This window comes from Eucyclogobius newberryi, unplaced genomic scaffold, assembly GCF_026437365.1.
Source record: "Eucyclogobius newberryi isolate DKJ021-1_F unplaced genomic scaffold, fEucNew1.0.hap1 SCAF_11, whole genome shotgun sequence".
NCBI lineage: Eukaryota > Metazoa > Chordata > Actinopteri > Gobiiformes > Gobiidae > Eucyclogobius > Eucyclogobius newberryi.
The window spans coordinates 16,907,433-16,934,786 of record NW_027315735.1 but is presented as its reverse complement, the minus strand read 5'-3'; the positions used below and the strand labels follow the sequence as shown (position 1 = coordinate 16,934,786).

The window sequence follows — 27,354 nt, the reverse complement described above, 5'->3', positions numbered from 1 at the left end:
TTCACATGGCTCTAAAATGTCAGAGATATACTTTGGTGCTATGACATGGAGAGACTTAAACACAATAACATGGAATGCAAACATACTGCATTGTGTAACAACCTGTAGCAACAGGAAACAAACACATTGCACTGTGTAACAATGCCACATGTAACACAACGATTTATATATTAAAATACATGAAATACATTTATATTTTAGTTAATCTGCACTTACTCATATTTACTTTTTTAAGAGTGGAACTAAATAAATTATAATTTCAATGAATTTAAATAGAAACCTTATTGGTATTTGATTCATATTGCAATACTTGGTATTAGATCAAAAACAAAAATCATTGTCAACATTATCACGTTTTTACATGTTGTTAGACAGAAAGAGCTAGTTTATTGTAATATAAAGTATTGCAAGTAAGTTTCTATCTAGCCAGTCATGGCACACTTTTCCCCAGCATTGTTTATAACTCCTATTACTCATCCTGTTTATTAATCTATTTGACCCATCTTTCAATCCCGCTGGGGCAACCTGTCAGGAAGATGGACAGAAACCTCAATAATGTGCTATAACTGCGCTATTGCATTGATAACAATTAAATTGAAAAGGAATACAGAAGTTTTCTCAAATAAACGGAATAAAAACTAACAACACTGTTCAATTCATCCGCCCTCTCTCAACACAAGAAGATGTAGGGATTTTAGCACAGCCCAAAAATCAATAGTGGACAAAAGCAATGGGAAGTATATTGAGGTAGACTGCTGCTCATAAATAAAGTACAGTATATTCTGCTCTATGGCGCTGGAAGAGAAAGAAATAGTAAATTGCTGCTGTATAGTTTATGATCAACGTGCCGCCTGGGGCGTGAGGGTTGAACCAGGCTGAACTGCAGGGGTGAGACCATAAGCTACAGTGTGAACCCTCTTAGCCCTCAGCATGCTCCGGAGCACTCCAAATTGGACCAAAAAGTTTTCATTGAGCAGATGCCTGGCAGGATCTTTGGTAACTCTCACATTTTATGGTTAACCACAAGGTGTAAATCACATATAGACAAGGTTTTGACAATTCTGCTCAAGTATATACTGTATTTTCCGGACAATAAGTCGCACTTTTTCTCATAGTTTTGGCCGGGGTACGACTTATACTTATATTTATACTTATGTCATATTATTTGTTATTTCCACACTTTCACACAACCACATTTCATACTCCAGTGCAACTTATATATGTTTTTTTTCTTCTCTATTATGCATTTTTTAGCTAGTGCAATTTATACTCTGGTGCGACTTATAGTCCGGAAAATACGGTAGTGTTGGGCAGAAAAAACAACAATAACAGTATATATGGGAAACAGACAACAGATTTGGATTCATATACATTTGTTAACAAGGCCATATTGAAAAGTTTGGAAGAAAATAAAGTTATGATTGTTGTATTTGAGTAGATTTTAATAAATGTATATCTTCCTTGTTATGTTTTTGTCTACAGAGCATAATCTGTCCGTGCATAAAGTCCTGTGATGCTGGAAGGTTGGACTGCACACTCCGGAATAAGATTGCCTTTTTCAAATTAAGGAGCACAAGGGGTACATTTTTGTAATGTTTTTCCAAGTAGGAAACTATTTTAATCTCTCATTTTAATACAATACCATTCCCAAAGCTCAGGGTGGTACACCACCTCTATACCTACAGCAGCCCTGAGGCGCCTGATGCAACTTCCCCAACTGCTGCCAATAACGCACACTCCACATTCATTATTTGGTAACGTGGGTGAAGTATCTTGCTCAAGGTCACAACAGTATACACTGGTCAGAGATGGGATCAAAACATTTAAGTCCATATGACACATTAGACTGCACTATTAAGAAAAACAAAGGATTAGAACAGATTAGGATAAGATTTTTTCTCCATTTTGACAATTTTGGTGACGTTCAAAATGTTGCTTCCTATTTTGACATGGCCAGAAAATATGACATAGTCAGAGGTAATTCCACAACTGTTACTAAGCAACCAGATTGTAAACAAGAGTCAAAGTCCATTCAAACTATATAATAACAATAACTATGATTTGATGACACAGGTGGAGATATTCTATTGTAGAACTCACTTCCATCATTTTCAACATTTAATTGTCAAATTTTCTTCATAAACTGCAACTTGATGTAACATTATGATAATTATTTACCACAGGGTCTATCCCACCAAACGTCATATAGACTTTAACCTTGTGGTCACGAGACAACCGCTCAATCTGAGCTGCGGTGTCTCTCGGGTGTTTCAACAAATATTTCAGTGGGACATGCTACTTTAAATACTACATGTAATTTGAACTCATTGACCAAACCCTTTAGTATTCATATTGTTACTATAATGTCAAGTACAAAAACATGTAACAACTGTTGAAATGCCATTGGAACAAACTTTAAGATTTTTTTCAATTTGATTTTAATGAACAAAGAACAAAAAAAAAAGAGAGTATAAACATGAAAATATCAAAACACGACCAGAGGAAGAAAAACAGACATAACTCAAAGATATTCCACAATTCAATAAAAACTACAACACAACTGAACCCAAACAAATGTCCCAGTTTGCCCACAGTCTGTCAAATGTGTCCATTTTCAAATTAAGTCCGAATGTGATTTGTTCTATATGTCGAATGTCCATTATAATGTCAGCCCAGTCCTTGATTGTCGGTGCATTTTGTGTCATAATTTTTTTGTGAAGGCCTTTTTCGCTGCAGCCAGGAGGATGCTCCAGAGATATCTGCTGATCGTGTCCATGGCAGGAGTCCTGAGGCCCAAATACAGGGTTCTTAGATCCATTGGAATGGTGATGTCATATATTGTCTGAAAGGCTTTGTTGATCTCAGTCCAAAACCTCTGAACAACAGGACAATCCCAAAACACAAACAGTGGTTTGCCTCCTGGCTGCCACATCCTCTCCAACAGTCTGCATTTCCCTGTGAGTAATGTGCACTTTGACATGGAGTTATAAAGAAACTAGACACACTTTTCCAACAGAATTCCCTCCAAATATGTGATCCTGTGGTTCTCCAATGAGATGCACATATACTTTCCCACTCTTCATCATCCAGAACAAAGTGACCCTCACTTTCCCATTTGCTCTTAATGTGATTAGAGTGGCTGCCAAGACCGTTAAAATATTTATACAATTTAGATATTATTCCCCTTGAACGTTCAGATTTATAAACTTCAATGAATGTTTCAGTCAAAAGGCTATGATGGTCATGATTCTTTTGAATTTCTTGATTATAATAACTCCTTATTTATAAATACCTATAAAAGTGTTCATTCTCCAAGCCAAAGGATTCTTTCAGGTCTTCAGATGATTCTCCTTTTCAATCTAATAAAATACTTTTATACCTTTTGTTGTCCAGATTTTGAATCTTGAGTCTGTGCTGTTAGATGTCAAATTTTGATCGCAAGCCAACCAATTTCAAATATTAACATCTTTGTTAAGTTTGCATGTATCGATTAGCTCCATCCTTGTTGTAAGAACAGATTTCACCCATGGAAACACCCATGGACGCCATTTGTCATTATTTTGCATTTCTATTACCAAAGCATTTATTTTACACAGAATTTGTGTAAATAAATGTTTTGCATTTTAATTATATGAACTGAATTTTTCTTACATACATAAACAGCTGTGGGAAATAATACAAGGCTCTGGGTGAACACAACTAGGCCGACTCACTCTGCTTGGCTTTCTGTGGCTTTAACCTGCTCTGATGGCACAGATTGTGGAATGGACACTTTGAACACAGGCATTGTTCATATGAATTTTGAAAACAAACATGAAACTGAGGTCTGAGCCCCGCTCGTCACGTCTGTGATGCACTGTGTATGACATGGCAGCTGCGTTAGCTCTGTAAACAGCAGAGACAGTGTGTGCAGGATTGTATCCGCTCTGCTGTGGAGGACTGCAGTGAGGAGATGAGGAGTTGTCCTGACCAGCACTAGGTGGATGTATTATAATATATTAGCACTTTGACCCAGTAGGAAACGCTGGAGAAGAAATTTGTTTAAGTTGAACTTTGAGAATAAGTGCGATGTGAGAGGTGGGCGTGGCTCCATGCACCATGATGCACACCCTAAAAAAATGAAATTTGTTCATAAATTGGGGTAATTTTGTATGCTTATATCCAAGTGCTTCTGTGCAAAGTGTCTATGCCACACAGAGCAGGAAAAGACTGTTCAGTCTGTTGTACGTGAGAAGGCGAGACAAGTTTATTTGTAGAGCACAATTTGTACACAGGGCAACTCAAAGTGTTTCAAACAACTGGAAAAAAAATGCATTAAAATCACAAAGACCTGACAGAAAGAAGATTGCAAAGGAAATCCTTTCAGTCATATGCACAGCTGAACAAAACAGTTTTTAGCTTAGATTTGAACATTGTCAGAATAGAAGCCTGTGACACATCCTCAGGAAGAATGTTCCAGATTTTATCAGCCTAAAACTCAAACGCAGATTCCCCATGTTTAGTCCTGACTCTGGCACCAGCAGGAGGCCGGTCCATGTTTAGTTCTGACTCTGGCACCAGCAGGAGGCCGGTCCATGTTTAGTTCTGACTCTGGCACCAGCAGGAGGCCGGTCCATGTTTAGTTCTGACTCTGGCACCAGCAGGAGGCCGGTGTGATAAAATGTGAATATATGATTATATTTCTGTGATGTATTTTATCTGCATAATAGTGATATTTTATCTGCATCATTAGTCTAAGAGAAGAACGGGTGTGTGACAGCATTTGTTTGTGAAGGGGTCGTAAAGATGGGCCAAAGGATGTTTACCCTAGGGGGGGTGATAACCCAGAGGAGTCTGGGTAATGTTTACCCAAGGCTTGATCTCTACGGAAAAATACCAAGTGCCTTGATGTGAGGCTGACCAATGAGAAATGTGACCCGCCTATTCCAGAATATCTAATAAAACCAACCAGCATGGGAAAAAACAGTGTGAGACGCGGGGGTGAGACGCAGGAGGGTCAGCCAGGCTCCTTACAACGGCCTGGCTGACACAGCCCAGTGTTTTCTCCCATGCATGCCACACAAATGTCTGATGTTTCTGTGTCGTTTCATATTCTAAGTTGAATTGTGTTCTCTATGTGTTAAGGAATAGCATCGGGTGTATGTCTAATTCCATGACAGCCGGTCCATGTTTAGTTCTGACTCTGGCACCAGCAGGAGGCCGGTCCATGTTTAGTTCTGACTCTGGCACCAGCAGGAGGCCGGTCCATGTTTAGTCCTGACTCTGGCACCAGCAGGAGGCCGGTCCATGTTTAGTTCTGACTCTGGCACCAGCAGGAGGCCGGTCCATGTTTAGTCCTGACTCTGGCAAAAGCAGGAGGCCGGTCCATGTTTAGACCTGACTCTGGCACCAGCAGGAGGCCGGTCCATGTTTAGTTCTGACTCTGGCACCAGCAGGAGGCCGGTCCATGTTTAGTCCTGACTCTGGCACCAGCAGGAGGCCAGTCCATGTTTAGTCCTGACTCTGGCACCAGCAGGAGGCCGGTCCATGTTTAGTCCTGACTCTGGCACCAGCAGGAGGCCGGTCCATGTTTAGTTCTGACTCTGGCACCAGCAGGAGGCCGGTCCATGTTTAGTCCTGACTCTGGCAAAAGCAGGAGGCCGGTCCATGTTTAGTCCTGACTCTGGCACCAGCAGGAGGCCGGTCCATGTTTAGTCCTGACTCTGGCACCAGCAGGAGGCCGGTCCATGTTTAGTTCTGACTCTGGCACCAGCAGGAGGCCGGTCCATGTTTAGTTCTGACTCTGGCACCACCAGGAGGCCGGTCCATGTTTAGTCCTGACTCTGGGCACCAGCAGGAGGCCGGCCCATGTTTAGTTCTGACTCTGGCACCAGCAGGAGGCCGGTCCATGTTTAGTTCTGACTCTGGGCACCAGCAGGAGGCCAGTCCATGTTTAGTCCTGACTCTGGCACCAGCAGGAGGCCGGTCCATGTTTAGACCTGACTCTGGGCACCAGCAGGAGGCCGGTCCATGTTTAGACCTGACTCTGGCACCAGCAGGAGGCCGGTCCATGTTTAGTCCTGACTCTGGGCACCAGCAGGAGGCCGGTCCATGTTTAGTCCTGACTCTGGGCACCAGCAGGAGGCCGGTCCATGTTTAGTCCTGACTCTGGCACCAGCAGGAGGCCGGTCCATGTTTAGTCCTGACTCTGGGCACCAGCAGGAGGCCGGTCCATGTTTAGACCTGACTCTGGCACCAGCAGGAGGCTGGTCCATGTTTAGTCCTGACTCTGGCACCAGCAGGAGGCCAGTCCCTGAGGTCCTTAGAGTCCGAGATGGTTCATATGGCACTAACATATCCAAGATGTACTTTGGTGCTAGGCCATGGAGAGACTTGTACACAAGCAGAGCTGCTTTAAAGTCTATTCTCTGAGCCACAGGAGCCAGTGCAGCGACCTGAGAACAGGACTAATGTGCTCATACTTCCTGGTTCTGGTCAGGACCCGAGCAGCAGCGTTCTGGATGTACTGCAGCTGTTTTACAGCTCGTTTGGAGAGGACAGTGAGCAGCCGTTACAGTAGTCTAATCTACTGGAGACAAACACATGGATATAATATAGTGTCCAAGTCGAGTTTGGACACTATATTTTTGATTTTGACAATGTTTTTAAGATGGTAAAAAGCTGCTGTCATTGATTAGACATGGCTGTTACAATTAAAGTCTGAGTACATTATTTTTGGCCCGTAACATGCAGTAAACAGTCAGAGTCGGGATTCAAACTCAGGAAACTGCGGCCGACTGCACCAGGAGCCTGGCATGTGTGCTGTGCCTTAACCACTCGACCACTGGGCAGCACAACCCCCAGATCTCTAAGTGGATTTGTAGGACAAGACAGAGGAGCGTTTCTACAAACCCAGAGCCTTTCTCCCGTCAGTGGCCCTGGCTCCACGCTGCACCAGAGCTCTGTCTGGAGAGGCGGAGGAACAGACCTGATTACTGCACAAACACCACACACTTACCTTCACTTTGAGCTGACAGGACACAGGGTCAGATTAGTCTATTTAGTAGATTTTTTACATTTTGCCTTAGCCTCGAAAGCATCTGCAGGTAATTCGTCAGCAGCCATTATCTTAAACAGTATGAGAATATGTAAGGATGTTTATGCTTTCTGTCTTGTTGGTGATAAGTGAAGTGAGAGCTCTATGTCATTGCACATAATTGACAGACTGGAGGGCGCTCCAGAAAAACAACCATAACTCTTTCTATTGCCAAGTTTTGAACTAAACATTCAGAAATAGATTAATATAAATACAAATATAAACCACATACTCAAGACATTCTTTTAAAAGTCTTATTTTCTTAATTTTTAAAGCAAAGCAGTAGGTATGCAGTCTCAGTGCTCGTGGGGAACAGGAGTCTGATTCAGTCTGGATTCAACCAAAAGTTAAACTGAGACTTTGAGACACTGAACATTTTTAGCACTGGATTTTTTTTTTTTTTTTTTTTAAACAGCGACTGATGTTTTTATAAACTCAAATTGAAGACGTTATATTTCAATGCACTGAAATTTAAAACACTATTTTTTTCAAAATGTATGAAATAAGAAAAAAAATAAAAAAATACAAGACAAACAGAAACATACAAGAGCAGGGCCAGAGAAAAAAAGAACAGATTAGAGATTATACACATAAAAATAAACACAATACAATAAAGAGCATCCAATGAAAAGACAGTTTAAGACATCATATTCATATTCAATTCATATTTTTACTTGATTGGATACAAAACAAATTCAGTTCACATAATACAAATGCAACAGATTAAATTACATAAATGCAGTGCAAAATCAAAGCATTGGTAATAAAAACACAGAATAACCTTCAAACTGTCCAACCAACCTGAGGCATAATGAGAAAAACAGGAGAATATACTTTAACTATTTATGAGAGAGTGAGATGCTCAAATTGGACAGTTTGTGGTAGAGGCAAGAAAACGTGTTCACATGCTCGAGAATTTATGTTCAAGCGATGCGACAGACATATCTGAATGGTTTAACAGTGAATTTCACACTTCTTTTGTATGATTCTTACGGTTTTATTGCTGCAATATTATTCACTTACTGTAATTTTATTGGTGATAATTCCCATGAATGGCTCTATTTATATCTATATATATCTTATTGATAAGTCTCATAATTCAATCTTATGTCTGTTTTAATTGTCTTTAATTTAACATAGGAGGCTTCTGTTTAAAGAAGGCATAGATGAATATACAATATGAACTCTATCCAAGCGTTGACCCAATTTTACAATCCACCATAGTTCAATATTCATTTATTGATTAGCAGTGAATTGGATAAGGCTTAGCACTAATTCAAATTTTGCACAGCGAATTAATTGTGGTGAGGTGGCCAACTTGTGTTGTAAATGCAAAAGGGAAATTGATTTGGCACCATGTTGCATTGTTATTCTTCCGCGCACACACAACGGTGTTTTGAGTGCAATTGAAATACAGAGCTGAGGAGCTGTGACCGCTGTGGACGCTAGGTGTCACCCTTGCGACTTTGAAAGAGGCCCGGTGTCAGCGGCTGTGATTCTGGTGAGGAGAGCAGACTGTGATGCTGGTGAGGAGAGCAGACTGTGATGCTGGTGAGGAGAGCAGACTGTGATGCTGGTGAGGAGAGCAGACTGTGATGCTGGTGAGGAGAGCAGACTGTGATGCTGGTGAGGAGAGCAGACTGTGAGTCTGGTGAGGAGAGCAGACTGTGATGCTGGTGAGGAGAGCAGACTGTGAGTCTGGTGAGGAGAGCAGACTGTGATGCTGGTGAGGAGAGCAGACTGTGATGCTGGTGAGGAGAGCAGACTGTGAGTCTGGTGAGGAGAGAAGACTGTGATGCTGGTGAGGAGAGCAGACTGTGATGCTGGTGAGGAGAGCAGACTGTGATGCTGGTGAGGAGAGCAGACTGTGATGCTGGTGAGGAGAGCAGACTGTGATGCTGGTGAGGAGAGCAGACTGTGAGTCTGGTGAGGAGAGCAGACTGTGATGCTGGTGAGGAGAGCAGACTGTGAGTCTGGTGAGGAGAGCAGACTGTGATGCTGGTGAGGAGAGCAGACTGTGATGCTGGTGAGGAGAGCAGACTGTGAGTCTGGTGAGGAGAGCAGACTGTGATGCTGGTGAGGAGAGAAGACTGTGATGCTGGTGAGGAGAGCAGACTGTGATGCTGGTGAGGAGAGCAGACTGTGATGCTGGTGAGGAGAGCAGACTGTGAGTCTGGTGAGGAGAGCAGACTGTGATGCTGGTGAGGAGAGCAGACTGTGAGTCTGGTGAGGAGAGCAGACTGTGATGCTGGTGAGGAGAGCAGACTGTGATGCTGGTGAGGAGAGCAGACTGTGATGCTGGTGAGGAGAGCAGACTGTGATGCTGGTGAGGAGAGCAGACTGTGATGCTGGTGAGGAGAGCAGACTGTGATGCTGGTGAGGAGAGCAGACTGTGATGCTGGTGAGGAGAGCAGACTGTGATGCTGGTGAGGAGAGCAGACTGTGATGCTGGTGAGGAGAGCAGACTGTGATGCTGGTGAGGAGAGCAGACTGTGATGCTGGTGAGGAGAGCAGACTGTGATGCTGGTGAGGAGAGCAGACTGTGATGCTGGTGAGGAGAGCAGACTGTGATGCTGGTGAGGAGAGAAGACTGTGATGCAGACTGTGATGCTGGTGAGGAGAGCAGACTGTGATGCTGCTGGTGAGGAGAGCAGACTGTGATGCTGGTGAGGAGAGAAGACTGTGATGCTGCTGGTGAGGAGAGCAGACTGTGATGCTGGTGAGGAGAGCAGACTGTGATGCTGGTGAGGAGAGCAGACTGTGATGCTGGTGAGGAGAGCAGACTGTGATGCTGGTGAGGAGAGCAGACTGTGATGCTGGTGAGGAGAGCAGACTGTGATGCTGGTGAGGAGAGCAGACTGTGATGCTGGTGAGGAGAGCAGACTGTGATGCTGCTGGTGAGGAGAGCAGACTGTGATGCTGGTGAGGAGAGCAGACTGTGATGCTGGTGAGGAGAGCAGACTGTGATGCTGCTGGTGAGGAGAGCAGACTGTGATGCTGGTGAGGAGAGCAGACTGTGATGCTGGTGAGGAGAGCAGACTGTGATGCTGGTGAGGAGAGAAGACTGTGATGCTGGTGAGGAGAGCAGACTGTGATGCTGCTGGTGAGGAGAGCAGACTGTGATGCTGCTGGTGAGGAGAGCAGACTGTGATGCTGCTGGTGAGGAGAGCAGACTGTGATGCTGGTGAGGAGAGAAGACTGTGGAGGCGAGAAGAGGAGAGAAGAGGCCTGGCTGCTGCTGCTGCTGCTGCTGGTTCTGTGTGAATGAGAAGATTTCTGAGAGAGTGAGCAATAGTGCATGTGCAGGCATGTGTTGATGAACGTTACAGTCCAACCAAGAGGAATCTCTGTCTGTCTGTTTCCACCCTTGAGACCTAACTGCCCGAAATGGTTCTAATTATATTCAATGTCCCATTATATAATAATTAATTAATGCTGGGATCTGGTGCTTGCCTGGTCTTTAAATAACAAATTAAACCCCAGGCATTGCGCGTAATCCTTTCATAATGATACTGGCAACCATAAAAATGATATGCAGTCTACTTATTTTCCTTAAACGTAAAAAGCCGCGTTGGGCTGCCAATTGATCCACTGGAAACATGCAGCCTATGTTCAGACTCAACTATTAGAATCAATGCGAGACTTAATCATTGGCAGTTGCCTCATCTGGTTTACTGTGGTATACTGTAAATAAATAAATACATTATGTAACATTGCTTATACTTGCGCAGACGGCGCATCAACACGCGTAAGTTGCATGATTCCCCTCAGAAAGGTAAGATCTGATCCACATGATAATAACAGTGATAACATGGACAAGGCGTGCCTAGTTTGAGACTAAAACAGGGGAGGAAAAGAGCATTTCACACGTGGCTCTAAGAGGGAATGTTTTTCTCTATCCTCAAGGGGCCCGAGAGAGAGAGAGAGAGAGAGAGAGAGAGAGAGAGAGAGAGAGAGAGAGAGAGAGAGAGAGAGAGAGAGAGAGAGAGAGAGAGAGAGAGAGAGAGAGAGAGAGAGAGAGAGAGAGAGAGAGAGAGAGAGAGAGAGAGAGAGAGAGAGAGAGAGAGAGAGAGAGAGAGAGAGAGAGAGAGAGAGAGAGAGAGAGAGAGAGAGAGAGAGAGAGAGAGAGAGAGAGAGAGAGAGAGAGAGAGAGAGAGAGAGAGAGAGAGAGAGAGAGAGAGAGAGAGAGAGACCCCAATGTTTGGGACTCATCTAATATCACCACTTCGTGTTTCAACTTGTAACGCGGTGATTGCCAGTCGTCCAGTCTATGTGCACAAAAAGAAGGAGAGGAAGAAGGAGAGATGGAGAGAGAGAGATGGAGAGAGAGACGAACAGGTAGTTGCCTTGCTGCGCTTGGCCCCGCCCACCAGCACTGAAAGCCTCCTGTGTAGCCTCTGATTGGCTGAAGGGGGGATGCGGGTCCTGAGACAGAGCGCTGGCTTTGGAGACGCGCGGCCGCCAGTTTGTGCCAGTGACGCGAGAGGAGCGCACGTTCCGTCTCCTCCCGGATGAGAGCGGGTTCTACTGCTGCAGCCGCGGCGTGGTCACGGCTTTAGGCGCGGCGTCTCCTCCCTCACGCGCGCACACACAGGATTGCTTCTTGGGGTTTTTTTGGGACTCTTTTTCGGGATTTTTTGCAGCTTTTTTTTTTTCAACTGGGAAATATTGTTTTTTTCATAGAAGACTAGGAGGGTGAAAAGCTCGTCTGCACTTATGCGATGTGGTGACATTCCCAGCACTGGCCCTTCACACGCACGGACACAATATCACAAGTGAGATGTGCCATTAGACCAATTCTGTCTCTTGACCACATCGGAGGACTTTATTTCAGGTGTTTTTTTGTGGACTAACGTGCTGGAAAAGGATTCCTACTCAGCCTGTGCCACTGCTTAATACTTTAAAGATGAACAGTGTGCGTTGGGAGCCGTGCGTAACGGGCGCCTGACCCGGTCCTCCGTGGATTTGACACGGCTCTGGCGGCGTGAGAAGCCCCGGCATGTTCCCAGTGCCGCCGCAGTCCACTGGAGGATGTGCTCTGAGAGTGAAGTAAGGCACTTGTTAGAATTACTCATGTTTAACACTGGACTTTGTGAATGAGCTGAGGAGCGGCGCGTTCTCCGGGTCCTCGCGCGTAATTGTCCGCACCAAGAGAGAGAAAAGTCCAACAGGTCCAAATCAAAGCCCGAAGATGGAGTTAATACAGTTAATCCTGCTGTTCCTGCTCTTTTGGATCGGAGCAGATGCTGTGATTAACCTCAAATATGGAATAAACGAGGAGATGAAGCCCGGGTCTGTGATTGGGAACGTGACGAAGGACGCACTAAAGCAGGGATTTCAGATCGCGCCGCAGCCGCCGTACCTGAGGGTCATTTCCAACTCCGAGCCGCGGTGGGTGGAACTGAGCCCGGGCGGGATCCTTACAACCCAAATGAAAATCGACCGGGACGTAGTTTGTCGACAGAACCCGAAGTGCATCATTTCCCTCGAAGTCATGTCAAACTCGATGGAAATCTGCGTCATCAAAGTTGAAATAGAGGATTTGAATGACAACGCGCCCCGGTTCCCCACGAGCCACATTGATATTGAGATCTCTGAAAACGCCGCCCCGGGCACTCGCTTCCCCCTCGAGGGGGCGAGCGACCCGGACTCGGGGGTGTTCGGGGTGCAGTCTTATTCCATCACTCCCAATGAGCTTTTCGGGCTGGAAATCAAGACCAGAGGCGACGGCTCCAAGATCGCAGAGCTGGTGGTGCAGAAATCACTGGACAGGGAAACCCAGTCCCATTACACGTACGAGCTGAGCGCGGAGGACGGAGGGGACCCGCCGAAAATAGGTGCGGTCCAGTTAAACATAAGAGTGATAGACTCCAATGACAACAACCCGGTGTTTGACGAGTCCGTCTACACCGTCAACGTCATGGAGAACTCTCCCGCGAGCACTTTGGTCATCGACCTGAACGCCACGGACCCGGACGAGGGCACGAACGGCGAGATCGTGTACTCGTTCAACAGCTACGTCACCGAGAAGACACGGGACGCGTTCAAGATCGACCCGAGAACCGGGGTCATCACCGTCAACGGCGTTTTGGATTACGAGAGCGCGCAGATCTACGAGATCGACATCCAGGCCAAAGACCTGGGTCCCAACTCCATCCCCGCCCACTGCAAAGTCACCGTGAACGTGATGGACATGAACGACAACCCGCCCGTCATCAGCCTCCTGTCACTCAACACGGAGATGGTGGAAGTGAGCGAGAACGCGCAGAGGGGGTATGTCATCGCGCTGGTGCGAGTGTCGGACAAGGACTCGGGGGCGAACGGGAAAGTGCAGTGCAGGCTCCAGGGCAATGTCCCGTTCAGGCTGCAAGAGTACGAGAGCTTCTCCACGATACTGGTGGACGGCAGGCTGGACAGGGAGCAGAAGGACACGTATAACCTCAGCATACAGGCCGAGGACAGTGGCATCCCCCCTCTGCGCGCCACCAAGTCCCTGGTAGTCAAAGTGACCGACGAGAACGACAACCCCCCCCTCTTCTTGAAGCCGCACTATCAAGAGATGGTCATGGAGAATAATCTGCCCGGGTCCTGCCTGCTGGAGGTGGGTGCGGAGGACCCAGATTTGGGCATGAATGGCACCGTGTCCTACTCCATAGTCCCCGGTGAGATCAAGCACATGGATGTAAACACGTACGTGAGCATCAACCCGTCAGGCAGAATCTACTCCATGAGATCCTTTGACCACGAGTACACCAGGACTTTTGATTTTAAAGTTTTAGCCCGGGACAATGGCAATCCATCACTGTCCAGCAACGCCACGGTCCGCATTGTTGTCCTGGACGTGAACGACAACACCCCAGTCATGACCAGCCCTCCCTTAGTGAACGGCACCGCTGAGGTCTCCATCCCTCGCAACGCCGGGGTGGGCTACATGGTGACCCAGGTCAAAGCGGACGACTACGACGAGGGGGAGAACGGGAGATTGACTTACACCATTTCAGAAGGAGACAGGCCGTATTTTGAGATAGACCAGGTGAACGGAGAGGTGAGGTCCACCCGGTTGTTCGGAGAAAGCGAAAAATCCACTTATGAGATAACTGTGGTGGCGAGGGACCACGGGAAGCCCGCCCTCTCCGCCTCGGCCTACATCGTGGTGTACCTTTCCCCGGATTTGAATGCACAGGAGTCTATCGGACCCGTCAACCTCTCGCTCATCTTCATCATAGCCCTGGGTTCTATAGCAGCCATCCTCTTCGTCACCATGATCTTTGTGGCGGTTAAGTGCAAGCGGGACAACAAGGAGATCCGGACCTACAACTGCAGGTACTGATCATATCTGATGTTTGCTAGGGCTGCACGAAACAAAAAGACTAACCAAATCATAACTGTAGTTGGACAAAACGGATCAAATATCTCACAAAAACAAACAAATTGCGTCTTAAGTTGAACAGAGAGTCGAACAGAGCGTTATCAAAGCACATTTAACTCAAAAAAGAGAGGTCCCGTCTGTTTAACCACAGCATCATTTGAATATCCTCTTCAAACAGTTTATTTCACTGTAACATTTGTCACGAACGTTCAATAATGATCAATACACGTCCGGTTTGTGCCATTGATACAGTGTGCAGTGCAGCCCTATCATGTGTGCGTGTTTTGATGATGTCGGAGGCAGAGCATGTTACGCTTCAAGATTCTGCTGTGGTGTGATTCGCTTTTGTGATGTACCATGTGCGATGCCACGAAATGAAAAGTGCAAATGTGCCCACTCAGATATACAGAGGGAGGGCTCTTTCGCCGTTCAGCTTAAGGCGCCGCTGTTCCACGTCACGGCAATATGAGTGATTGACTGATTTAATCCAGAGAATGTAACCAATTGACTCGGAAATATACCACCGCCCCAAACTGTCATGTCCAATTTGTGGCGGTGGTGGTTGACAATTAATGCCCCTCCACTCCAGCAGCAGCAGCAGACATTTTTATGCATTACATCAGGGCTTTGCAATGAATCACATCTCAATTGCAATTATGATTATTGCTCTAATCGATTACAAACTTTTGAGTAATCGAAATCACAGCGAAATAAAACCGTTTCCTTGAGTGGAAAAGTTGAACTGAAGCTTTCTACTTGTCTGTTCCTGCCAGATACGTCACCTACTTTCAATTCATTTGGCGCCCCACCTTCCCGCTAAGCAAATAATCACTTGAGCAATCGTGATTTGAATATGAATTTAATCAATCGTGTATATCGTTTTTCCCCATTATCAAGCAGCTTTAGTTCATATTGTGCGCAGTGACTGTCAGAATCCCTGGCTATAGCAGCATCACGTGGACTTAAATCAATAACATGACACGGGATCATTCAGAAGTCGTCGTTATGAATGCTCGGAGGTCACCTGATTATTATTTTCCAGGTCGTGCACACGGAGCTGCTGTTTAGTTCATCAATCCGAGCATCGACTTTGCCTTTGATTTCCCTGCGCCGTGATACAACTATAAATTTACATATAGATTGGGTTTGAGAATTTAACCTGGAGCTATAATCATATTTGGCTCTAAACATAATTTGGTCAATTTAAAGCAAAGTTACACAGTTTTCAAGCTGCTAGTCATAAGGAGACGAGCTCTTGCAACAAGGCGGTGCTGAAACATTGATTGGCTGACAATGTAGATCACGTTTATTGATGGTTTTAATTACAACCAAATTACAAAAGCTCATATTATTATAAACCTATAAACCTATTACGATCTTCAATATGTCCTCCTATTACCATGAAATGCAGTTACTTTTGTTACTTTGAACTAAATTACTCTAGATTAATTTAAAAAGGTTAATAAAATGGATGAACTGTATTAAATAGAATACCTAGAAGCAGGAAGTACAGTACTTTTAATAACATACAGTATACTTTCCCACACAAAACCTGTTCCGATAGAAATATACATTTATTTAATTACTCTAGATTAATTTAAAAAGGTTAATAAAATGGACGAACTGTATTAAATAGAATACCTAGGAGGAAGTACAGTACTTTTAATAACATACAGTATACTTTCCCACACAAAACCTGTTCCGATAGAAATATACATTTATTTAATTACTCTAGATTAATTTAAAAAGGTTAATAAAATGGACGAACTGTATTAAATAGAATACCTAGAAGCAGGAAGTACAGTACTTTTAATAACATGCAGTATACTTTCCCACACAAAACCTGTTCCGATAGAAATATACATTTATTTAATTACTCTAGATTAATTTAAAAAGGTTAATAAAATGGACGAACTGTATTAAATAGAATACCTAGGAGGAAGTACAGTACTTTTAATAACATACAGTATACTTTCCCACACAAAACCTGTTCTGATAGAAATATACATTTATTTAATTACTCTAGATTAATTTAAAAAGGTTAATAAAATGGACGAACTGTATTAAATAGAATACCTAGGAGGAAGTACAGTACTTTTAATAACATACAGTATACTTTCCCACACAAAACCTGATAGAAATATACATTTATTTAAGTATGAAATTAAACAAAAAGGCAAAAAGACACATTTAAAACGCTGTTAGCCTTTTACCACGATACACCAGCATAAAACATGGACGATTCTAAAATGACAATGTAATTTAACTTGTCCAAATGGCTGCATGATTTCAGGGAGCCTCAGAGTTAACCTCCAGGCCTCAGCCCAAATGAGAAGTGATGTCTCTTATTGGCGCGGGCAACAGTAATGGGCACAACAGATTGTGAACGCACACTGCTCACAGCACTCGTGTGAGAGCCCTTTCCCGCTGGGCGCTTTAATCACTCCTGATACAGCTCCTTCTCAGTTGCCACCTTGAATTTGAACAGCACTTATCTCAAATTCATTGCGTGTCCCTCTGTCTGCCCTCGCCGCCCGCCTCTGAGGATTTTCATTTTACAAGATTTGAATTTTGGAATGTGCACAATGGTGACGGAATGATTTTTTTTTTTTTTTTTTTTCAAACACACTCTAAAACGAATGTCAAATGTCTGAGTGCTGAGTGCTGAGTGCTGAGGCTGAACAAAAATTTGGAAAACATATCTAACTGTGATTATTCTGACAAGCGTGGCCATTAGATTTGTGCAATTGTAGGATTCTGAAAAGAAGAGTTTAAAGTAAAGACATTAAGAAGTATTCAAATTCGAGAAAAGACTGACAAATGAAAGAGTAAGAATCCTATGTTGTTCAGAACATGTTTATAAAGGGCTAAACTACAGGGTTAGCAGATGTTTACATGATAAGATTGGACATTTTATTAAATAATTTGCTGTCTTTTTTACTTTTCAAATTAAGAACATTAGGGTTGTTCAAGGTATCAACACTTATATTGATACATCAAATAAATCAGGTAAATAGCATCAGATTTATTTATGAAAACTTATTCAAGGAAAACATTAATGAAACTACTATTATTTTGTGTGTGTTTTCCTAAGTATCAAAATGTTAATATCGTTCAAATTTACTTGCATTTACACTTTTTGTGATTAATTGAAGTGTTAATGTTTATCACTTATTAATCCTCATTATTATAGTTATCAATTAAATTAAATAAACTAAATAACTAGTACAATCACATTTTAGCCTTTATTTTGAATTGAGTGCAAGATTAATTTATTCTGATCATGTCATTTGCTGGTTTTGCCCTTACTGAGCTTAAAAATCCAACAATTTTCTAGGTAATAGTGGTTTAAACTGCTGCGAGCCTTTTTTTTCTACAACATGCAGCAACGAGCAACAGTTAAAGTTACGACCACGGTTCGAAGCAATGGAAGAAGCGCTTTTCCTGTTTATGGATTTTAAAGCAAAGATAATAAACCATATGCTCCTCGCTCTAAGGATAAAAATGGGAGTTGGAAGTAATGCTGATGGATCAAACAACACATCATAAGGAAAATGTCTGCTGAAGTTAGGGAGTCATCACAGTGGAGATAGTAGCATATGTTCACGGGCTGGAGACTTGTAAAAACTGCAAGGCTGTGCAAAGAATGTTTTTTTTCCTCCACTCTCAGGACGCTTTGATGGAACATGGCTGCGTTGCTCATTTGCTCCTATTAAACTCAAATGACTTCAGTTCAAGTTTGCAGCGGCGAGCGAGAGCGGCTAAATGAATCTGAATCTGCAGTTCTCTCTCCAACACTGTGGACTGCGCCTGATAATGAAAGGAAGGAGCCCAAATGGAATTAGTGTTGGCTTACTGTATGTGCTTTGAATATAGTTGCATAGACCGGTAGTGTTGCTCGGTCGCAATGTCGTGTTGTCGCTTTGCTTGTGTGATCCTGACATGTTTGCATATTGTGTGCTTTGCCTTTTGTGACATGTGTTGAGCATGCAAATGCAAACAAAATATGGGACAGCAACTCTGATGTTTACCTTCCAAGTGTGCGGTTCTACCTCTGGACACAGCAATGAAGAGTCAATACTATAGGGTTTTTTGGGAGGTAGTTAGTGGTATTGGTGTGTCTTTGAATCTCCAGCCAGTGTAGACATTGGTTTGACTGTTTCTCATCACTTAAAAAGTACTGAACACCTTCAAAAAAACGCCAAAATTGTGAGAGTGCTGAAAAAAACTGAATTGCATTGATAAAAACTAAATTCGAATTATAATTGCTTTCACTTTTTTCATCTCAGCCTGCCAGATAAGAATAGGTTGTTATAAAGAATTTTACAAAAGGGCTGTGGAAATATTGGGAATAATAATTGCCAGTGTCTTTTAGCTAATTCTGCCACGGTACAAAAATATACTAAATTAAATGAATCAAGAATTCAACATAATCCAAATTGACACTGAAAGATTCAAACCCCTGTATTTATGTGTTTGAAAGCAATACTCATTAAGTGTTTATTCAGTCATTATGTTACGTGCACTGATAATCCAGTTGCTAGGCAAAACTACATTTACGTTTGAGCACAATAATGACAAACTGGCTAAGATCAAGTGTCCACGGTGGAACGGCGCTTACCGGCATGACGCGCTTCTCATGACTGTACAGAAACGATGGCTGGAGACAGAGCACTGCTTTATTGAGTCTGTTCAGTTTCTTCTACTTGCGCAGGGTGGCGGAGTATTCCTACGGCAACCAGAAGAAGTCCAGCAAAAAGAAAAAGCTGAACAAGAACGACATCCGCCTGGTGCCGCGCGACGTGGAGGAGACGGACAAGATGAATGTGGTGAGTTGCTCCTCTCTCACCTCCTCCCTCAACTACTTCGACTACCACCAGCAGAGCCTGCCCCTGGGCTGCAGGCGTTCCGAGAGCACCTTCCTAAACGTGGAGAACCAGAACTCCCGGAACGCCGCCCCTAACCACGGCTACCAGCACCCCTTCCCCGGACAAGGCCACCAGCAGCCAGACTTGATCATCAACGGCATGCCGCTGCCAGAGGTGAGACACAACCCGCTTACAATGTTGGGTCACTGCTTCGGGCTGCACAAGACAACATCAGATTATGTCATTAACTCGGAACTACCCGATTTTCATTACCGTGGTCGGTTCTGGAGGCTGTTAAAAGGGACGCTGGAGCAAACTTGTTAATGCTGTTCACTTCTCAAAGTCAAACAAGGTCAATTTGATCGACTTCTAGCAACCGATGCAAACTAGTCACGGATTCTTGAAGATAATTGGCTCTTGTAATCTGTCAAATGTGTGCTAAAATTGCCTTTAAATCGCTTGGGTGAGTTCCAAGTCTCACACAAAAAGATTGTAAACGACAAATATCTATTGTTGTAATTTCAGCTGATTTTGCTGCTATTCATCGTTGTATACACGATATTTCCCTTCAGCACAAAATTAAATACAAAATAAATAAAATAAAATGCATTATTGATATGTATTGCTCTCCTTTACTAACTGTCCTTTCCAAGCCCTATATTTCAGGAGCCAAATCAAAGCGTCCCTTTTTTAACTGTCACAAAAACACATAAGCAAACTAAGCTGTCATTCTACACTCTATGAAAACAAAATATCAGCTCGACTCATTTGTTTTCCCTCGCTACAAATCGGGTAGTTCCTCGTCCCAGAAACCACACTCGCGTTTGCAATCCCATCCACCTCTCGCAACGTAGCCCGGCGCGCGCCCTTGCGAGTTCAGTCAAATGTCTGTGTTTTATCGATGTCGCAGCTCAGCTATTCCAAATGGCATGCGTGACTATTTGTCAGTAGATCTGCGCAGAATCCTTCCAAGGCCTTTTAAGGTGGCCCCACACTGAATCTGACCTGTGACTGAGCGAGCACTTTGCCAGGCACAAATCTGGAGGCCTGACAAAGTGGATTATTCGGCTTCACTTACTCAGCCAGTGCAATTTTTCACCTGATTTTTTTTTCCCCCCTGTTTGCTGAGCCATTGCAACAAAAGCGAACAACTGCGAGGCATCTGTGTACCTGCCAGATGTATTGACCAGGCTAATCAGCTAGCACAGAGAATAATCATTGCTTAAAAGCTTGTCCATTTGGCTGTTTTGGATCATTTTGCTTGGCTTCTTCTGTTCACATTACGCCATCGAATCGCTCATCAAATCTCACGCACGGCTGCTTCATCCATTTCATTTCGAGTGGCTATTCGAGGTGTTGGAGTTCACATGCATGCTAGCTGATCTTTATTCTATGGATTTTTGGATGTATAAACTGCTCAATTGGATTCCTAAGACACCTTCTCTTGCTTCTCCCTGACCCACTTCTTCATTTCCAGAGAGAGCGCGGCAGACATTTTCATTTGCACTCAAAACACTTGTGCGCATTTGTTTGTGTTTGATGCTACGGACGGCGAGCTTATGAGCACACGTCACTTTCCGTTAGAGGAAGACGCTGGGGCGAAAAAGGGGTTAAAGGGGGCAGGGATAGTCTTAAAACAAGACACACAAGATGGATATTGACGTATTGACTGGGTGATCCGGAGAGATCCAGGCACCCATGGATCGTGCGGGGTCAATGAGCCCTACTTACAGGCACGCTGATTTACTGGGGCTGTCTGGAATGGCTCCGCTGCTCTTTGAGTGGAAGTGTGTGTGTGTGTGTGTGTGTGTGTGCGCGTGCGTGTGCGTGTGTGTGTGTGTGAATATTGCACAGGTGGAATGGAATGAGAAATGTAGCAGGGAGAGGCGGGGCGGCTTGGGTTGTCCTGTGGTTTTATCCGGTCAGTGGAGGCAGAGGTGAAGTGAGGGGAGTGGGCGGCGTTCATGCAGTGACCCGTATGCTGTAATTGTGTTTTGCTGGTGGGGAAGCACAGTGCAGGTCGCCACCGGTCTCTTCATGGCCAAAAATAGTCTTAAGTCTATCATGCTGCGGTGCATGAGATTATGCTGTGTTTTCCACCAAAGATGATCTCGTAAAAGCAGCCCTTTGTGACAAAATTAGACCACTGCTTGTTTTCTGCGCCTAATAATAAAGCATTTTATTTGACGTCAAACCAGAAGTAAGAGCCAGAATCAGCGCTTCTGATTGGCTGTGCTTGGGCGGACCCCAGTTTCAGGTCGCTGTTCTAAAGCCATGCATGCTTCTTACAGTAAATGCATGTGGATTTTACTAATGGTTTGTGAGAGCTAGGAACTAGTTAGACAGAGTTAAATACGTACTTCTAGTTTCGCAGTGTGAAAATCAAGTACTCCAGCTTTCATCTTACCACGACGACTCCATCCATTTTGAGGATTTTGCAATATTGGCCCCTCATTAGTGACAATAATAGTTCTAGAGCGCCAATTAAAACTTGCTCTTTTTGCAGTTTGTGCCACTTTGCTGCCATTTGCAAGCTGTTAAACATTATGCCCTCAGAAATTGGCTCTGATTTAGGAGCATTTCAGATGGTTAGAATCCATCCTCTTCCCGCAAATAAGCTGAGCCTTTTATTTGTCTGAGCTAATGAAAAAGTGCAGAGGAAGAAGACAACTAGCGCGAGAGATTGATCTGAACGATTCCATATGCAGGCCGCGCGGCGGAGTTGATAGAGCTGTCGAGGGGCAGATCCTGGGATAAGAGCGAGAGGAAGAGAGACTCTGAGGCAGGTGTCTGGGGCCGGAGCGCATTGCCCCATTTTCATAGTCCCTCCTCATTGGCTCCAGCGCAGCGAGGGCCCGTTTAGCATGCAGCACTTGTCTCCGCCCGCCTTGCACATGATGTCGACAAACATCTCTTTGACCTGTCTCTTGCATTTATAGGCCTGGACTGAGAACAGAGGGGAGCGTGTGTGCATGAGAAGTGGCTATGAAACGCCACAGATAAGACGTGGAGCACAATGTGGCGATGGGACAATGTCAGGTTTTAGTGCTGTGGCTGGGCAATACTGACAAAAGGAAGAATGAGTATCCTGTTGATGGTATTCAGACGGTGTGTTGTCAGTCCGAACGGAAATGTGTGAAAACATGTCTTTAAACATTGTAGCTGAGTGTAATTGTCAGACAAATGTGCAGTGTTTTTTTTTTTTTTTTTCTATAAATTGTATATATTTTCAAACAATACGACATTCACACTAAACTACTGGGTAATCTAAGTCTTAAATTACAAATGTAAAAAAACGGGGGGAAACACAAACAAACGTACACACACACACACACACACACACATACACACACACACAAATCCCACATATTTAAAACGTAGTGTGTAATGTAGCAGTATGATGTCTATTTTATAGATGTTTTTAGTTTTGGGAGGCAAAGGCCTTTAATCGATAAAAAGTATCTATTGCTCAGATCCTTAAGATAAAATAACATCCCTCTCACAGCGTTCTTTTGACACTCAATCTGGATTTTTTTTAGATGAAATTCAAACAACAAAAAATAAATGCATCACACATTCATTCTGGCATCTCTGATACGACGTCTTCTCCATAGGGATCGTTTCATCTTATTTATAGCACAAACAAACAGCAGTGAAATCAGTGATAATTGCTTTGTAAAATAAAAAAGAACCAGCTCGAGCTTGAAACCACTTAACTCCCCCAGTCCTGAGCTCTTGTCCCGGTGCTGAATAGGTAGGACCCTCTGTTGTGATTTCTGAGCCTGTTTTGTTCCCCCAAATCGTTTACCGAAGGGTAACCTCCTAATTACCCATGCATCATTTTTTACTCAATAGAGGCCATTTAGTTTTGTACACCGGGGCTCCAGTGTGCTGTGTTTGTTTACTTTGCCAAAACACATAGTACAAATGGTTATTTGGAACTGGAAGTTGGCAAAAAACACTATTTCTGTTTTAAAGAAATGCAAAAAAGTGTCTTTAAGCGCCCAAATCTTGATGTATTATTATTTAATAAATCATCAAGTATATCATAAAAAAATAAACTGCCAATATTATTGTGGCACGATTTGGGAAAGCTATAAAGTCTAGCAATTGCTACTAAATTTGTGATTTATGTTTTAATAATAGGATTCTGTTGAAAGTACACATTTAAACACATCCAGGAGAATTTTCAAAAAGAGGGTTTTGCAGTTTTTATGCAGAATAAGACGTGACATGATTGTTGTTTGTAGAGTAAATCATGGAACTCTTCTCCCTCGATTATAGAAATCGTAATCAACTCATTAAGTACCGGTAATCTAAAAATTGTCCACTGGTCAATACACAGACTTCAGTACATGCCATGAGCCAAGGGAAGAGGTTTTATTACCCTTTCATCTGTCAAAAATCTCAAGCAGGATGTCCTCCGTTCAGCACTACTCAGGAAACATCGAGTAAAAATCCTTTTGTGTTCTAAACAACTCATCGAATCGACTCATCAATTACGAAAAGAATCATTTGTTGCAGCCCTAAAGTGAAGTCGGATTCAGTATCTTTATTGGTATGTTGTTTGTTGCCATTATGTTCCTGATCAATGCAAACTTGTCTTTTGTTAGTTTACGCAGGTTTGAGCGACCTTTTCCTAATCTTGACAAAAGCAGACTGTGTGCCGGCAAAACCGCATGGTAAATGATGTCCTCTCCCCGCGAGATGTGTATATTTATATAGACGATCGTGTTCCTCCCTCAACTTCACTGTCCATTGTTCTGAAAAACATCAGCTGTGCGAGGTGTTTGTCAGCGCCGCCTGTGCTCGCACTAATACGAGCGCTCACCAGAGAATAGAGCCATCTTCCATGTCTTAATTATTCTGAATCGCTTGGTAGAGAGACAATTATACAGTAAAAGGAATGGCCCGTGGCTAGAATGTGTTTTTTGAATTCGTAATGTAAGACTCTGCTCACCGGTGATTCCAGATAATGAGCGCACCAGGAATATATCCAACTAGATTGATTGGCCGTTTTCGAGCTGGAGATTACAACTTTTTTTCCCTTTTAAACGATGCAAATGGTTCAGAATAATGTGATAAATTAGAGGCATCTGGGCGGTTTGCAGTTCAACCGGTTAGTGTCCAGTGTGCTTCTGCTGCACAAGTTTGGTTAAATGATCAATCAATGCGGCCGACTTCCAAATGCACTGAACTCATTTATTTAGAAGTGCTGTAACTACCGTGTTTTCCGGAGTATAAGTCGCACCAGCAAAAAAATGCATAATAGAGAATAAAAAAAACATTTATAAGTTGCACTGGAGTATGAAATGTGGTTGTAAGTGTGAAAATAACAAATGATATCACAAGTCGCTCTGGAGTATAAGTATATAAGTATAAGTCGCATCCCGGCCAAAACTATGAAAAAATATTGCAACTTATAGTCCGGAAAATACGGTACTTGATGATTTCAGCGCTCTCCATTCTCCATGTATATAGAAGAACTTTACACCAGTGCTGGTAATGGCTGGAGTTACTACATGGGCCTGTAGTGTACATTTTCAGATACAATAACATTTGAAGATATTATTCCGTTCATCGATAATCATGATTATGCAAGACACAAGAACTAAAAAAAAAGAATCATTGTGACAATCTATACTAAAGTAAATGTAAAAAGCGTTTACATCAAGCTGTTTATGTCACATTAACATTCATTTCTCATTCAGAATGTTTGATTTCATAAAGCTGCTCTCATAATAGAGAGAAATATTAATTTATCAGACAATTTCAGGGAAAATAAAGGATTTTTTTTCTTGGTCAAAGTGTCAATAACTGTGAATAATCGTTTAATCTTAATGTTTCTTCTCACAATAATTCAAACACTAACATTTTATATAGTGACATCCCTAATTGTGAATTGCACATTTTAAAACGGCTTTGAAACAGCTCCATTGACTTCCTGTTCAAGACTGCAGACCTGACATTTGAATAATTTTGTTTTATTGCTGTAAAATGGCTACGTTTCAATGTAAGTACAGAGCAGTGGGTGGATATAGGGGGTAGGTGACAACAGGGATTTTCTGAACACTCAGTCAAGCCTGGAACACTGAACACCTCAAGTCAATATAAGACAATATAACTCTTTTAAGTGAAGATCGCCTCATGTTCTACGTTTACATCACATTTTCAACACCCAAAGACCGTCTGGCTTTTCAACATGATTCAATTCACATCTTGCATCGCGTCAGCTTGAGGATCGGAACCCGCTACCTACAGACACAGTACACACTCTTCCTTTACTGATTACTGTCGCCACATAAGCATAACTGAAAGATTCCCCGAGAGCGCTGATTACAAACCAGAGGAATGCAAAACAACATGTACAGTTTATTTTCGCTTTTGTTCCGCTCGCTCAGTCAATCAAAGGCGTGAGCGAGCGAGAATGAAAATTAAAACTCCAAAAGCGGCGTTGCCTTTGCGCTGTTGAGTTAGGCAGACGTTCCGATGCTGGTGTAGCGGGGCGGTTATCTCCTCATATCGACTGAGGCTGGAGACGCGCATGGAAGCAGTGGGATGTGTCATATTCAGCATGCAAATAGATGCTATGCTACATCTGCTCACACACACACACACACACACACACACACTTACGGACACACACACACACACACACACACACTTACGGACACACACACACACACACACACACACACACACGGACACACACGGACACACACACACACACGGACACACACACACACACGGACACACACACGGACACACACACACAGTCACACAGTCACACACACACACACGGACACACACGGACACACACACGGACACACACACACACACACGGACACACACACACACACACAGTCACACAGTCACACACACACACACACTAATACATGCAGATGGAATAACTTTGTGTGTGAAATATGGTGTGTGACAAGATCATCTGCATCATTTTGAAAAGAAGGAGCGAGAAGAGAAACATGATGGGTTTGAGCATAGCTGGAATTTTTGTTTTGATTGAATAGAGTGTTTTTCTGCCTCTCTTTTGACCCCCTCGTTCTACATACATGAATAAGAAGCACTAGGATCAATTGTAAGAAAAAAAGAAGAATAGAAAAAAAAAAGAAAATGTAACGTGCATTTATTTTGACCTTTGTGTTAAAGGCGCACTACAGTGTGAAACCCATTGTGATTTGCCCAAGAACTGTCAACTTTGACATTCATTTTTGCCTTAAATGTTCCACAGTATGGCATTAAATGTCAATTCAATCCCATTTTACAGGGCAGATTTCTTTGACCAAGCGAGAGATAAAAGCCAATTAAAAAAAACTGTATTTGAATAAATGTAACATGTTTGATGCCAAACTGGAGAAGATTCCAGGCAAAGCAAGTGGTGAATGGCATAATAATGGCATTTTGTCTTATTTAACGTTACTATGAATACTTTAAACAATCTCCGGTTTAGTTTAATACTTCATTTGTAAGCGTTCTTGCTTCTGATTTGTCTCATTTGCATCTCGAATTGCCCGCTGTTACGTCAATTTCCAGTCATTCATAGTGCAACTAATTTGACTTACAACTAAATAATGCATAGTTTAAATTGTGATCCCGGAACGCTTTTACACCCAAAGCTTCTGTTTTTATCTATGCATGTGTCTGGTTATGTATTCTGCAGTGGGCATGGCATCCTTTAAAGTCTCTGCTCTCTTTTCAAAAGCCATCAAGGAAGCAGGCGTTCCATCTGTGAAGGCTTTAGAGGCTGATTGACTGGCAGAAAGTGTAAACCTGTTAATTATTTAGAGAAGAGGACTTGGACAGAGAAGTTGAGGAAAAACATTGCTTTTCAAGTTCTTTGCTGGGGAAAAAAACACAAACAGAAAAGTTTGACAGTGGTCCTCAAATGATTGGTTTGGAGCCAACATTCGGTTGTGGGAAAGATGAATCAAGCGTTGCAATTCCTGCTACGGTTGCGACCATAAAAGTCAAAATGCTCAAGAAAATAATATATTCTCCTCAAATGTCTTTATTGTACACGTGGG

General features: G+C 43.2%; 1 protein-coding gene across 4 annotated transcripts in view; it reads left to right on the top strand.

The window, feature by feature from the left end:
- The window catches only part of pcdh19 (protocadherin 19), a 250,364-nt gene that overhangs the window by 159,811 nt on the left and 63,199 nt on the right, over nucleotides 1-27,354 (top strand). The window contains exons 2-3 of one of the 4 annotated variants that reach the window (XM_072436101.1): nucleotides 12,239-14,398; nucleotides 19,159-19,273. In XM_072436101.1, the coding sequence (XP_072292202.1) occupies nucleotides 12,267-14,398; nucleotides 19,159-19,273 (2,247 nt within the window). In that variant the 5' untranslated portion in view covers nucleotides 12,239-12,266. Of the gene's footprint in view, nucleotides 1-12,238; nucleotides 14,399-19,140; nucleotides 19,487-27,354 lie in introns of all 4 variants that reach the window. The other 3 variants (XM_072436099.1, XM_072436100.1, XM_072436098.1) reach the window with 3 other exon arrangements.